Source organism: Meleagris gallopavo, chromosome 12 (assembly GCF_000146605.3).
Source record: "Meleagris gallopavo isolate NT-WF06-2002-E0010 breed Aviagen turkey brand Nicholas breeding stock chromosome 12, Turkey_5.1, whole genome shotgun sequence".
In the NCBI taxonomy this organism is placed as follows: domain Eukaryota; kingdom Metazoa; phylum Chordata; class Aves; order Galliformes; family Phasianidae; genus Meleagris; species Meleagris gallopavo.
In genome coordinates this window covers 16513813-16526905 of record NC_015022.2, presented here as the reverse complement: position 1 = coordinate 16526905, position 13093 = coordinate 16513813, and the positions used below count along the sequence as shown (strand labels likewise).

The following is a 13093-nucleotide window of genomic DNA, read 5'->3' as shown; positions in this document are numbered from 1 at the left end:
ACTCCTTCGCCTCCCTCAGCACCTGCGCCGGGCTGGTACTGCCGCCCCGCCCCCGCTCTGACGGACCTCGCCCCGCTTCTCCCCCCGCCCCTCCGCTGACCCCACGGGTTTTCCTGTCGGCACCGACCCCCTCTTTTCCCCCTCCCTCTCTCCATCCCCCCACCCAACCCCGCGGACACGCGAACTTCCGCGCCGGCTCCTCACCTCAGCGCCGCTTCCCCGCGTGCCGCTCCCGTGCCCTGCGCGTCCCGTGCGGAGCTCCGCCGTCCCGCGGCGGTTTTCTTGTCAGCTCCGCTCGGGAGCCGCCCAGCCTCGCGGAGGCGGGAAAGGTCTCGCGCATCGCCTCTGCGCGGGCGCATCTTCTCCTCAGCCGCGGGCTCTGCTGAGGTGTCACCGTGAGGGCTCTCTGTCGGCCCCCAGCTGGGCTTGAGGACTATCCTGACCGGTGTCACAGACCTGCCGTTTCGCAGCTCGGTGGGCACGGTTTGTCACCTGCCTTGTTCCCTCCGGGATCCCCACAGCGCGGCTGGGGTCAAACCCTCCGCGGTGCATTTCCCGCATCAGGCGGCCTCACAGCGCCTGGGATCCCCCGTGAGTGTCCTGGGGAGATGAGGCGATCCCGTGTGGGATGGCCTTTGTGTTTCTCAGGGAGACGAAGGTTTAGATGCTCGGGATGGCGGCTGGTTGGTGGCTTCCAGTCTTGGGGTGTGCGCTTGAGCTCTGGGTACAGATCCCTGCTGGAGATGGCTTTTTAAACTGTTTTGCAGTGGGAAACGCTTGGAGTGCTGAGGGCTGGAGGCTTCATTTCTGAACCGTTTGAGGGCGCTGTGCCTCAGGTTTAAAGGAAAAAACGGAAAAAAAAAATCTGTGGCATCGAGATATTAAGTAGAGTGGCACAATAAACTGAGCGGTGCACCACTGAGGACTTCCTCAGTGTTCGGAGCAAACTGCTCTGCTTCAGGCTTGAAGTCAGCCACAGCTCCGTGCTTTTGTCGCTTGTTTCGTTATTCCCGGTCACTGAGTGCTTCCAGTGCCACCTGCTCTGAAAAACACACGGGCAGAAGGAACCTTTTTGAAAAGAGGAATGTAGTTGTAGGCATGGTATTAACTGCCTGAGATCAGGGGATGGAGCAGGGGGAATGAAAAGGATTGGCAGTGCTCCCAGCAGAAAAGTTGAGAAAGGAACAAAACTGGTTAGTCTTTGTCCATTGCACCTCAAAAATGAGCTGTGACATTGCAATATCTGTTTGTGTAATGAATTCTAAGTAATGAGTGAATTGATGTGACTGAGTGAATTGATGTAACTTGGGATCAGAAAGTGTCTACTGTCAAAGCTGCTTGTTTGTGGCACTCCTGGGGGCCAAAATCAGTACTGCCACCTGTGTAAGGGGTGATGCTGGTAAAGCTCTGCTCACCTTTGCCTATGAGTCTGGTCCTGGGAGCACTGAGAGTGATGTGGGCAGATGCACTGAGAGAGAGATGTCTCTGCATGTTGAGGCTCCTTTCTGGTTACAGGAATCTGTTCATTTGCTCTTCATTCAGATAATCACTAGGAATGAAAAATGTGATCAGAGCAGTTGTGTGGCACATATGTGCTAACTGAGGCTTATACCAGCTTTTGAAGTGAAAAAGAAAACATAAGTGTCTGTAAGCTGAACCTAAACTTAAGATGAACCTCATTAACTTTTGAATTGGAGTTGTTAAACTGATCTACATCACTACATAGTTCCCTTTTTTTTTTTCTTGGCTAAATTGATCTTTTGGTTTCGTAAGCTTATCAGTAAACAGGGAACATTGTGAAAGCAGGCTAAATCTACTATGTTTACGTTTTGTGGTGGCTGCACTAAATCTGCATACCTGTAGTAAAAGCTGTGCAATTGAGTGGGAAGATGCTTCCAGGAATCAGAAGAGTGAAGTGTGCCTCGGATTGTCTAGGTCTTGAATCTGGAGTGGCCCTGAAGTCAGGTGATTTTAGAGCCAATTGTTTGTCATGTAATCTGGCAGTTAAAATACCCAAACCAATGCTACAGTGTTACTCTAGTTGCTCTATTTAGTTATTCTAGTTGCTTAGGCACTGTTTACAGAGAAAGGATAAGTCTTTCCCCTCATCACTAGTAAAGATTTGCTGGTGGGTATATAGACAAGACCCTGGACAGGTTGGGAGAAAGACTGTTTGTGAAAGTTTTGCAGCCTGTGTATCCTGTCATTCATGTCCTGAGCAGTGCTAGCATTGCAGTGGGGCATTTCCTGAAAAATCCAATGTGGGAATGCTGATAGGACTGGAAGCAAATGCTAAAGATATCTCATTAAGGAGTGCTGCTCAGTCAGAGTTAGAAATACCATATCCTGGTCTCCAGCTGGCTCAGACTTTGTAGCATGGTTGAGGAATACATTTACAATGAATCACACAAAAAAAGAAAGATGTGAAATGATTGAGGCAAGGAGAGATCTAATAAAAACAAGATTCCTGATGCAGTGGCATGAAAACTGAGCTATAACTTGCAGGAAGCAATTGCTTCCTGGTAGTACTGTTAGTTTCCCAGCGTGGCATCTAAAGGTTATGTTTTGTTTTTTAAAACTCCTCTTGCAAATCTGCTGCTAACCACTATGTGAACTATTACAGTTTCCTGCCACTGCTTGCAATTGCCTTGAGAAAAATGGCCACACTCTTGCAGCTATGTCAAGCTTAAGGCCCTGTCTGTGTAGTTAAGAGTACTGCATGTGAAAGTGTTCCAAGCCTTTTCATGTCTTGGGAACTGCAGAGAGATTAGAGGTGCTGTGTTCCTGGAAAGCGCTACTGCCTTTAGCTTTGTGGGACTGTATCTCAGCTGAGGAACATGGTTATGGAAACACTTGCCTTCTTCCCATGCTGAAGGACTGAAATGTCCATTCCTGGTACTGTGAAGACATGAGCAGAAGCAAAGTTCTGCAGCTCATCTGACCAGTGCTAGAAGACAGGACATGGTTGTTGACAGGAAGACCAGAAATTGTCTGTTTTTCAGATAATTCCAGCTACGTAAGGCTGCAATTTGTGTTATCTATGTATACTATGTAGTTGATTGAGACTTGTTTCCAACAGTCTGAAATCACGTTGTAGATGATGTCTCTTTTCAGTCTGTAAATTCCAGTTTGCTCGAGACTTTTCAGAAATACTCATACATTGCTTTCAAGTGCAGCTTCAGTTATGTGTAGTTTGTTGCTCCCTGCATACTGCACCTATGCTCTCTAGCAAAGGTGAGCAGTGCATTGTTATCTTCTGTGGCACTTGTTGGATTGATGAGGAGGGAACAGAAGAGGGGAGACCTTACTGCTGTCTCTCTTCAAATACCCGAGAGGAGATTGCAGCAGAGTGGGGCTGGTCTCTTCTCACTGGTGACAGAATGAGGGGAGATGGCCTCAAGTTGCACCAGGGGAGGTTTAGGTTGGGTATCAGGAAAAACTTCTTTACAGAAAGGGTCGTTAAACACTGGAATAGGCTCCCCAGGGGGGTGGTTGAGTCACCATCCCTGAATGCGTTTAAAAACCGTTTGGATGTGGTACTCAGGAACATGATTTAGCAGAGGATTGTTAGAGTTAAGGTAGTATGGTTAGGTTGCAGCTGGACCTGATGATCTTTGAGGTCTTTTCCAACCAGAGCAGTTTATGATTGTAAGAGGCCCTTTCATCATGTTATGATGGCTGCAGTGCCTTCTGACTCAACATGGCTTATCATGTCTTGTAGACCCAAGATAAGGGAAAGAGGCAGAGTCCTATAGTCTATGTGAGACTTCTTCCCACTTGCACACTAAACATTGTTGCCTCAAGCTGTATCCAAAATGTGAGATTCCTAAAGGCTTTGTTACGCAGTCTGTTGGACTGCAATGTCAATACCTTAGAAATGACAATCTCTTCTTATTTTTTGTACGTAAATTCTGGAAAAAGATGCAGTTTTCAGCAGTAATAGTGCAGGTCAAAATGAACATCAGGTTTTGATAGAGGGATGAAATTCAGGTCTCTTGTTAAGGAACCTCATCTGAAAGCAGAAGATCACTAGGATGCATTTAGAGGAGGAAATTTATTTGCAAGTAACTGCTATTTTTTCTGAGACCTAAAATCTTTGTTTTGGGTTCGAGAGTGCTCTGAGGCAGCCACCTGAAGTGGATTGCTCTTCTGAGTTGAGGTTGTTACTCCCTCCTGCTGAGGCTCATTTGTCTCACTTTTTCATACCTCAGTTTGCCTCCTTTGAACTCAGAGACATTCCTTTGTGCAGAACAGATCAGTGGAAATAGATGATGGGTGTTAGAAGGATTCATGTATGGCTCAGTGATGTTCTCGTTATAGGATGGAACACAGTAATTGAAGCCACGTCTTAAGAAATATGCTGAAAATCAGGAAACCTTAAACATTTTGCAGTACTGTCTCGTATGATCAGCACTAAAGAAAAGAGCTTTACTGCCAAACTACATGCATATTTACATGGTTACTTTATGATTATCCATTTGGCTACTAAGCAAGGTTAGATGGAAGAAACATATTTACCAGTTAGCTGCAGTACCTGGGAACTTGTGCTTCTCTGTTCACATTGCAGTTCACAAGGTATGTTTGGAACCAGGCTCAAACACTATTTGAATGCGTAGCTTTTTCAAAGTCTCTGAACTCCCAGTGGTTTCCAGGTGGGTGTAAGTGCTGATTGCAGAACTGGATGCAGAAGCATGGTTTGGGATCCAGATCCAGCATGGGAGACCAGCCAGGGCAAAGAGAACTGAGTAGGTTGGACTACTGGCTCCAGAAAACCAGTAATAACTTGAGGGACTCCTAATGAAACGATAAGAATCTTGTAACAAAAATAGGGAAGAGTGCAGAAGAGGCCATAGCCTGTTACTTGTAAACCTGACTTGTTTTCAAATGGAGGGAGCACAAGAAGGATGGATGCTTGCAAAGAGTGCTTCCCTGATGGTTTGTCCTGTTTCTTAGATACCTTTGATCAGTGAATTGCCCCATTGAGGTGTTTACCTTTCCTCACTCATTGCAGGAGGAGATGGTGCCTGATGTAGAGTAGATGTCTGGGGCTTGGTGAGCTCAATCCCTATCCAGTGGTAGCAGATGCTTTGTGTTTGCAACCAGGGCAGTGCTGCCCTTCAGGTGACTGCAAGAGCCTCTGCTCTTATGGAAAGCAGGGCAGCGCAGGCATGCTAGGATTATAAGATGATATGATTTCCCCTCAGGAAACCTTCAGCTATGCTGAGTTCCCTTCTCTAGGAGAGAAGCTGTTTGGCATCCATCCATATCTGATCCATAAGCTGAAAACTTAAACCTCTTAAAATTGCTGTGCTGGGTTTCTTTGTGCTGGGATTTTCTTCTTCCACAGTGAAAAAGGGGAGTTTCCACACTTATGCAGAGTAGGGACAGGTTGAGATGGAGGTGCAGCCAGATATTCCTGGGTATGGTCTGCTCTTATAACTGAGTTTAAACCTGAAATGACCCTGGAGCAAATGCTCTCGTTTTGAATTTGAGTTATATTTGTAAATAATAGTTGACTTTAAGCTGAAATGCAATTGATAAGGACGGGTCTAAAAGTCACATGAAGTTTATTAAATTTGATTTTTATTCTTCATTTTAGATATTAACTTCCTGTTAACTTTGAGGAAATGGTTAAATTAAGATTAGCAGTTTAACAGCTGAGAAATTGAGAAGGGGATGGAATTTGTCAGATGATTAAAACTGTTCTTTTATGCACATTCATATGTTTGTAACTAATAAATGCTTTGGAGAAAAAAGAAAAATCTGTTAAAGATTCAGTGTTTCACAGATCTTGTTCAAAGATGTTGTGAAAATAAAAAGGGCTGGAAAAACAGCGTAACTGCTGGAGTCTGTTAATGTGTGGGCAGGTCCAGAGCCACGTGCAGAGAACACTGGAGACGTTGGATTCCTGTCCTGAGCTAGCCCTCAAGCTACCAGTGCTCCCAGGGACAGAGGCAGAACACTGAAGCAGGACAACGTGATTAAAAATGCAGTCCCTTTGGTACTGTTCTAGTTTCAGCGATGCGGAGTGAGGACATTCCTGTCATTTAGACTGCAAGTCCACTGGCAAGGATGGTAATGTGTAGAAGCTGAACTAGGGGTGATGTGAGAGTAGATTAGAGATTCTTGCTCAAGTGACCAACATGTATAGAAAGCTGTAGGTAAGTGAGAAGGCAAGAAGTGTTTGTAAGAATATTTGGTGGCTTGGAGAATGGAATTCTGCAACGATAGTGAACAATATTGAAATTTTAAACTAAGGATAATTTGGAAGATGTAGCCTGTGTTGAGCACTGTGTGCATTGGGGCTGTAGTGGGCTCTGAGTCTTATTACTTTGACTTACCAGTTTGATTGCCTGCCTCTTTGAGGTTGAAATTATTCCATTCTTTCCTGTCAGCTAAGCTGAATGAGTGTCAGCTGTATAGTCTTGTCATGGTAACTGTGAATCCAAGTTAGATCACTAATACAAATGACAGTGAAGTTCTAAGCTCTTCTCAATTTTTGTTATCCTGACAACTCCTGTATAACAGGTGCTTTGGGGATGGCTAGGCTGGGCAACAGCCACTTGTTTTCTGGGCCACTAAGCAGTATGAGTGGCCGGTCCTGTTCATGTGAGTTTTCAGCATGAGAGAAAAGTCAGTGGGAATTTGCTAGCTTTTCATATGCATCTTCCCAGGTAAATGTGACTTAACAGATCCATAGCATTTTATTTAATTAGACTGATTTCCAGAGACAAAGGAAAATAGCACTGACAATGATATTTTACTTCCTTATCTTCAAAATCTAGCTTTTTGTAGCACGTGAATATCATGTAGGGACGAGGAACTCAGGGTAGTTGTCCAGTGCTGATATCTGATATCTCGTGCTGTGATTGGCACAGCATGGTATGTGATAGTTGGAAGATGTAAGGGAGGCAATGAGAAGAATGGATTTCTTATGGAAAAAGCAAAGTTATGACCAGAGGATTCAAATCTGGACCAACAGGTTTGGAAACTCTTCAGAGTGCAACTGACAAGTTGAAGGAAAACTCTAACTCGCTAGGAACACTTTACAGGCTCAATCCTGCAGTTCTTTCCTGCCTGAAACTCTAGTTGGCTTGTCTGATTAAACTTGAGATTGCTTCTTAACCTATTCCAGGGTGAAGATGCATGTCTTTCTCCCTTCATAGGTTTCACAATCCCAAAGCAAATGTGAAACATAAGTCTTTTCCAGTGGTTTAAATTATTTTCACGCTTGATGCCAGAAAGTTGGGATAATGTTGGGTGGTGATGAAACTGACTTCTTCTTACATATTTTTGGCACCAACAAAAATGGTTGGCAGTGTTTCAGGAGCTCTGGTGTGTCTTTTAGTACCATGGCACCAGATTTACAGCCCTTCTAAATAATTAAAACCTATATTAAATAAGGGGGTTGGGGCTACCTCCTGACTGGAAGATTGAAACAAGGAGAGGAAGTAATGAAATACATTGTAAAGGAGACTGGAAGAATAAGACATTGGAGTTTTGTTGTCTTTGAAGCAATTTGGACAGAATTGCCCAACTTAAAGTCTAAGTGCAGAGATGTGTCCTAGGCAACCATGGCAGAGAGAAACACTGATTCTTCAGCTGCTTTTTCAAAAGTAGTGATCCTTTCTGAGAGATCCTCCTCTCTCACAAATGTGTTCAGTTTGTGTTGTCAGAAGATGAGAGCTCTCATTTCTCTTAGAGAAATTTCTCTCGCTGGAAATATTGGGCCAAAGGGATTTCCTGGGTGTACGTGAGGACTGAATTTGGCAGGAAGGTGTGGAAATGTACGATTAACAGTATGTATGTAATGTGTGTTATAAATCATATTAGTACAGTCAGCTGTTGAATATATACTATTTGCACGTATGTGCAGAGAAGTTATTTAGGTTGTTTCCTGGCTGGCATGGGACTCAGTGATGGGATGGGGGGAGTCTAATCTTTCTCTGTATGTTTAAGATGGATGTTATACAGGGGCCCTGTAGGTTACAATCTTGTAAGTCCTATTACCTACCAGGTGTACCAAAGGCACAATCTGATGCCTCCCTGCAGGATGTGTGATGCCTTTGATTACTAGCAGAAGTTGGATCAGACCTCGAGATTACTTCCAAGGGACTGTGTTACAGAGAGCTGTGTTTCAGGGCGTTCAATTGCTATACAAATAAACATTGGATTAGTACAATGAGAAGCAAGCTTAAAAACCTTCACTGTACATATTCTCTTCCTCTAATGTGTTATGACAGTGTTGGTTATTAAACCTGGAAGCTTTGTTAGGTGATATCTTTGCCTCCACTCTTTTTCTTTCCTTTTGGAAAAGGAATAGGGAAAGCATACAAACTTTAAAAAGTACTGGTTGCAAGCAGAGGAAGGCTGTACTGGGGCAGAAACTGTCTTCCAAAGATATTCTTGCAGTCCTGGTGTACTTGGTGCGAGAAAGGTGGTGTTCTAATGCTCTGACCTGTGGAGTCTTACTTAGCCAGGGACTTTGCCTTCCCTGTGTTACTTATTTCAGGTAGGGTTGAAAAGATAATCACTGGGAAAGTACCATAGGTCGCTCTCTGTGTGGCCTCTTGCAATTAGTAAGAGCTATTTGGTCCTCATACTAAAAAGGTGAGTGGTTCTGCAAGAATGATGCACGTAGCCAGTCTGCTGTGTGTGGGCAATCTCATCTCTCTGCTGAGGTAATAAATGCCACTTGATAACAATGTAATTTTAGCTGCCAATTAGAAAGGTGGTTATGAAAGCATTTATGTTAGTAGAGTTTATTTATTCTCACATGAACTGAACACAGACATACGTCTTCATGCTTCCAGCTGGAGTAGTGTTCTAGTTGAAGGGAGAGAGAAGTGGAAGAACAGGTGTTGACAAGAACTCTTGTGTGGTTGGGTTTTTTTTGTTTTTGGACACGTATAGTGCTTTGCATAATGACGTTTCTGAATATTACTATGTAATCAAAGATAAATATGAAAAGCAGATGAAGTTCCTCATAGTGTGTTATGTAGATTGAACGTGATCAATATTCACTCACATTGTAAATAAAGGTAGCAGGGGAACGATCTGGGGTAAGACTGGGTTGATAAAAATGGTTAGGATAACAAACTGTCTGATATCCTTTTTTCATTTCCTTCTGTTGTGGACAGGTTGGCTATATTCAAATTGGATCAGAGCACATGTTAATACAACCAGTGAATACATCAGAGACCTCATTTAGCGGAAAAGAACACTTCATCAGACGTAGACGATCCACAAAATCAAGCCATTCTTTGAAGTCGCACATTCCTGATGAGCACTGCAAGGTTGTAGCAGGTGAGCTTGAAGTAGCTCAGGAAAACAGCCGTGAATACCCAGTTCTAGCTGTAACTGTTGTTCTTCGATGTGTGTCTCTGTAATTCAATTTGATTCTGTAATTCAAATGTTGTGACCACAAGAAGTACTGAAAAATGGTGTGTGCAAATGAAACCTCTGCTACTTCAGGCAGAAGGAGCCACATCACAAGTGTAATTAGGATACCTGCTGTAGCCTTCGATTGGTGAGGAGATAAGCTATAACTCCTGCTTTAACTGTGTAATGTAGGTGTTGCTCTGGAAGGAATTGACAGCGTTTTAGCAAAGACTTAAATCTTGAAACTGAAGTTGGTTGTGAGGGGTGCTTTTTCACCTCAGCTTTTCACTGGAGTTGTGACACTGCAAAGATGTAGGTATATATAAAATGATGATTCTTGCATTTCAGAATGAAAGTGTCATTTCAGCTACTTCCATGTCATCTAATCAGAAGTACTTTTTGTGAAGATTATATCCAGGAATCCACTTAACAGGACAAAAAGATATCTGGAGGGGAAAAGAGTGAAACAGTTCCTCTTACACTTTCCTTTTCAGTTTCTCGTGTGCCATCATTTCTGCTTCTGTCTAGAAGAACACACTGTCCATGGCAGAATACATCAGGGTGCATTGTCAGCTTGCAGACTTCTTAATTTTTGTTTCTTTGTTGATGGTTATTTTAGTTTTCTTCCTGTCTTTCACCTTCTTCCAGTTAAGGCCACAGAAGGCACTTTGTGTGTGTGTATTGTTAAAAATCTTGTTTTGTTCTTATGTTTAGTAGTTAAAACAGGAAAAAATGCAGCTTTTTCACACTTTTCACCACCATCTAGGTGTGCTGCATACAGAGGGTACTTTTAATGAATTCTACAAAGTCATTTCTTTATATTCTTTTCCTTTTATTCCTCTTCTGTTCCATTACCTCATCAGTATTTCAGCTTCTGTCTTCTGGATGGGCTGTGTACTGAACAAAGGCAGCATGTTAAGGTATCTGTGTTATCTTCTACTGGGCTATTAAAGGGACAAAAGAGGAAGCAGAGATGGCAGGTAAAATCTCTACAGGTGTAAGATCTGTGAGTATGGAACAACAGATTGGTCAAAAACATCTCTGTGGTTAAACATACAGGAAAATGGCAGTAGAAAGAACAGAAAACTTTTTTTTTAATTGGCAAAAGTAACAGAAAAGTGTGAAAGAACTGAGTGGAATAGGCAACCATGAGCTTAATAAAGTTTGGCTTTTGTATTTAACTAGAGATGGGGGATAGCATGTGCTTTGCTGACTCTTGTGTGAGACCAGGATGGCTTTAGGTGAGGAGACACACACACACGCGCTCCACATTGCATGGGAGTTTGCAAAAGAGCTACAAACAGAACTTGGCTCCCTTGGGTGCTGGTTCTTTGCATTAACTGCAGGCTGGTTAGGCTAAGAGGGGAACAAAGCACTCAGCTGCAGCACAACGGGGAGTACTACTTGCTTATGCAAACAGCCTCTGCCTCAAGTAGCTGTGTCATAAAATAATGAAATTGCTCATGGGCTTTGCCACTTAAAGGCAGACTCTTGAATGTTTTTCATTGTTGCGGGGAAGAAATGTAAGTCATGGCTGTTAATAGGCTTAGCACATTAACGACCTAATTGACTCCTGTCTGGTTTGGATTAACTTTTGTGCACAGGAGTTTAGAAACTAAAGAAAAGTTAATCCTCTCTGACACAAAAGGTCTATTTGTAATGAAATTGTGTGGTGATGGTGATCTTGGGACTTGCTTCCAGATTTTTTTCCTGGAAAAAGGTGTTTTCAAAGCCACAAAACTGCCATGCTTGAGCATTTTCCATTCCTTACCTGTTTTTCTTGAATTTTTAGAACAGATAAGAATCACCTTTAAAGGTGCTTTTTTTTTTTTTTTTTCCTTGAAATTTTGCAATTCATCGGTGTGTAGCATGATGTGGAGTTGTTTGGGGTTCAACCAAAATACAAAGTATCACATGCTGTACTGTAATATGAGTTATTGAATGCGTGGAAATTTAAACAGAGCTAGTGGAACTCGGGCAAAATGTATTGGTGGGAGGGCATCCTATGATAACTAAACTTAAGTGATTGAGGGGAGGAAAGAAAAACTAACCAAAAGCGTGGTGATATGGTAACTTGTACGAGTATTTGTAGGAGTGAGGGGAGGGAAGTAGTTGAGGAAAGCAAAATGAGCTTAATCAGGAAGTGCCATGTGTCAGCACTGTGAGTGAGCACAGCTTTGCAAGAGCATTCTCCTTGTGGTATTTTCTTCATAGACCCAAGCGATGGGAGAGGAAAGCTGAACTAAACAGTCCCTTAGGGCTAGGTAATGCAAGCAGTCTGGTTTGATAAATGGTTGTTAAAATCTCTGAAACAACTCCTTTATTTTAAGTGGCATAACATGTCCTGCAGCACTACAATTTTTTAGAGCTGTGGGAGAGTTTAGCAGGAGCTAAATTTCTCCTGGTATAATCTGTATAGGAGGATTAATCTGTTGTCAGAAGTGGAAAAGCACTTAAGGTCATGCATGGCTGGATCTTTGAGATCTGAAGCTGAAAGTGGCGATTAATGGGTTAAAAAAACCCAGTCTGTTGGTTCTTTTGTCTAAATTCTGGAGTGCTCAAGCAGCAAAGGATGAACCCAGCCATCATAGGCCAGGTGCTAGTGTTAGTCATATGATATGTGTATCTGTAGTATTTTTATCACCTGTCATACAGCAGGAGGAAGAGTTCAAGTCACAGTGCATGTTTCTGCACAGGCATGAACATGAGCCCCTGTGAGGCTAACAGAAAACCCATTAGAAGATTTCCAGGTGCATATGCTGTGAGGGGGAAGGAAGGGAAGGTTGGGATTCATTAGCTCTGAAGCATGGCGTCATTAGAGACATGGGAAATAGCTTTGCACCATTGATGTGAAACACTTCTAGAGATGATAACTGAAGAATCTGGGCTGAGTTTGGGGTACAAATCTGTTATCACATGCTGTTTTGATTTTAAAAATGAGCTTGACAACTCTTTTGTCAAAGGTCTTGTACAAGTGATTTTTCTGGAAAGAGAGTGGAGCTGCAGGGAGTTTTTATTCTAGGCTTTAATACATATGAATAAGAATTGTTCAATGTGTGAGCCAAGCCAAGAGAAAGAGGCCTCTGTTTCAGTGCATCATATGTAACTTTTGCAGTGCCCTCAGGTTAGGCCTGGAAGTCTGTGCATAAGCTTAACTTATTCCCGGGCTCAATATGTAGCTGCAGGGCTAATTTGTTTTCTAACAGTGTCTGTCCTTCCCCTTACCTAATGCTTTAGAAAAAGTTGTTGACTGGGAAGAAATGAGCAGAGCAGGAAGGACTGGTGGGGGACTGTATGATCTCCTGTATTAACACCCTAAAGCTTAGAGTAGTGTTAGAAAATACCTGAGGCAGGGCTTTTCTCATTGCCCTATCTGTCTGTGATCACATACATACAATAAAGCTGTTTGCTTGTGACAGTATGTGTGGAAAAACAGTAGTTTAACACTTGCTGAGATCTCAGAACTGCAGAATGGTTTGGGTTGTCAGGGACTTCTGGGTCCATCTGATCCAACCCTGCTGCTCAAGCAGGTTGCCCAGGACCGTGTGCTGGTGATCCTTGAAGATCTCCAAGGAGAGAGACTCCACAAACTCCCTGACAACCTCATCTGATCTGGTCATATATTTTACATATTTCTTATGCCTTCAAAGTCTAAGTAAAAGTTGTGTTGTGTTTTTTAGTTCTTCACAGTTGTTGGGGTTTTTGCTGCTTT

General features: G+C 43.0%; 1 protein-coding gene across 1 annotated transcript in view; it reads left to right on the top strand.

Annotated features, from left to right (window-relative positions):
• Positions 1-6: 6 nt before the first annotated feature.
• The window catches only part of ADAMTS17 (ADAM metallopeptidase with thrombospondin type 1 motif 17), a 167213-nt gene continuing 154126 nt past the window's right edge, over positions 7-13093 (top strand). Inside the window, exons 1-2 of the mRNA XM_010717544.3 lie at positions 7-35; positions 9141-9306. Coding sequence (XP_010715846.1) covers positions 9171-9306 — 136 coding nt within the window. The 5' untranslated portion in view covers positions 7-35; positions 9141-9170. The remainder of the gene's footprint in view (positions 36-9140; positions 9307-13093) is intronic.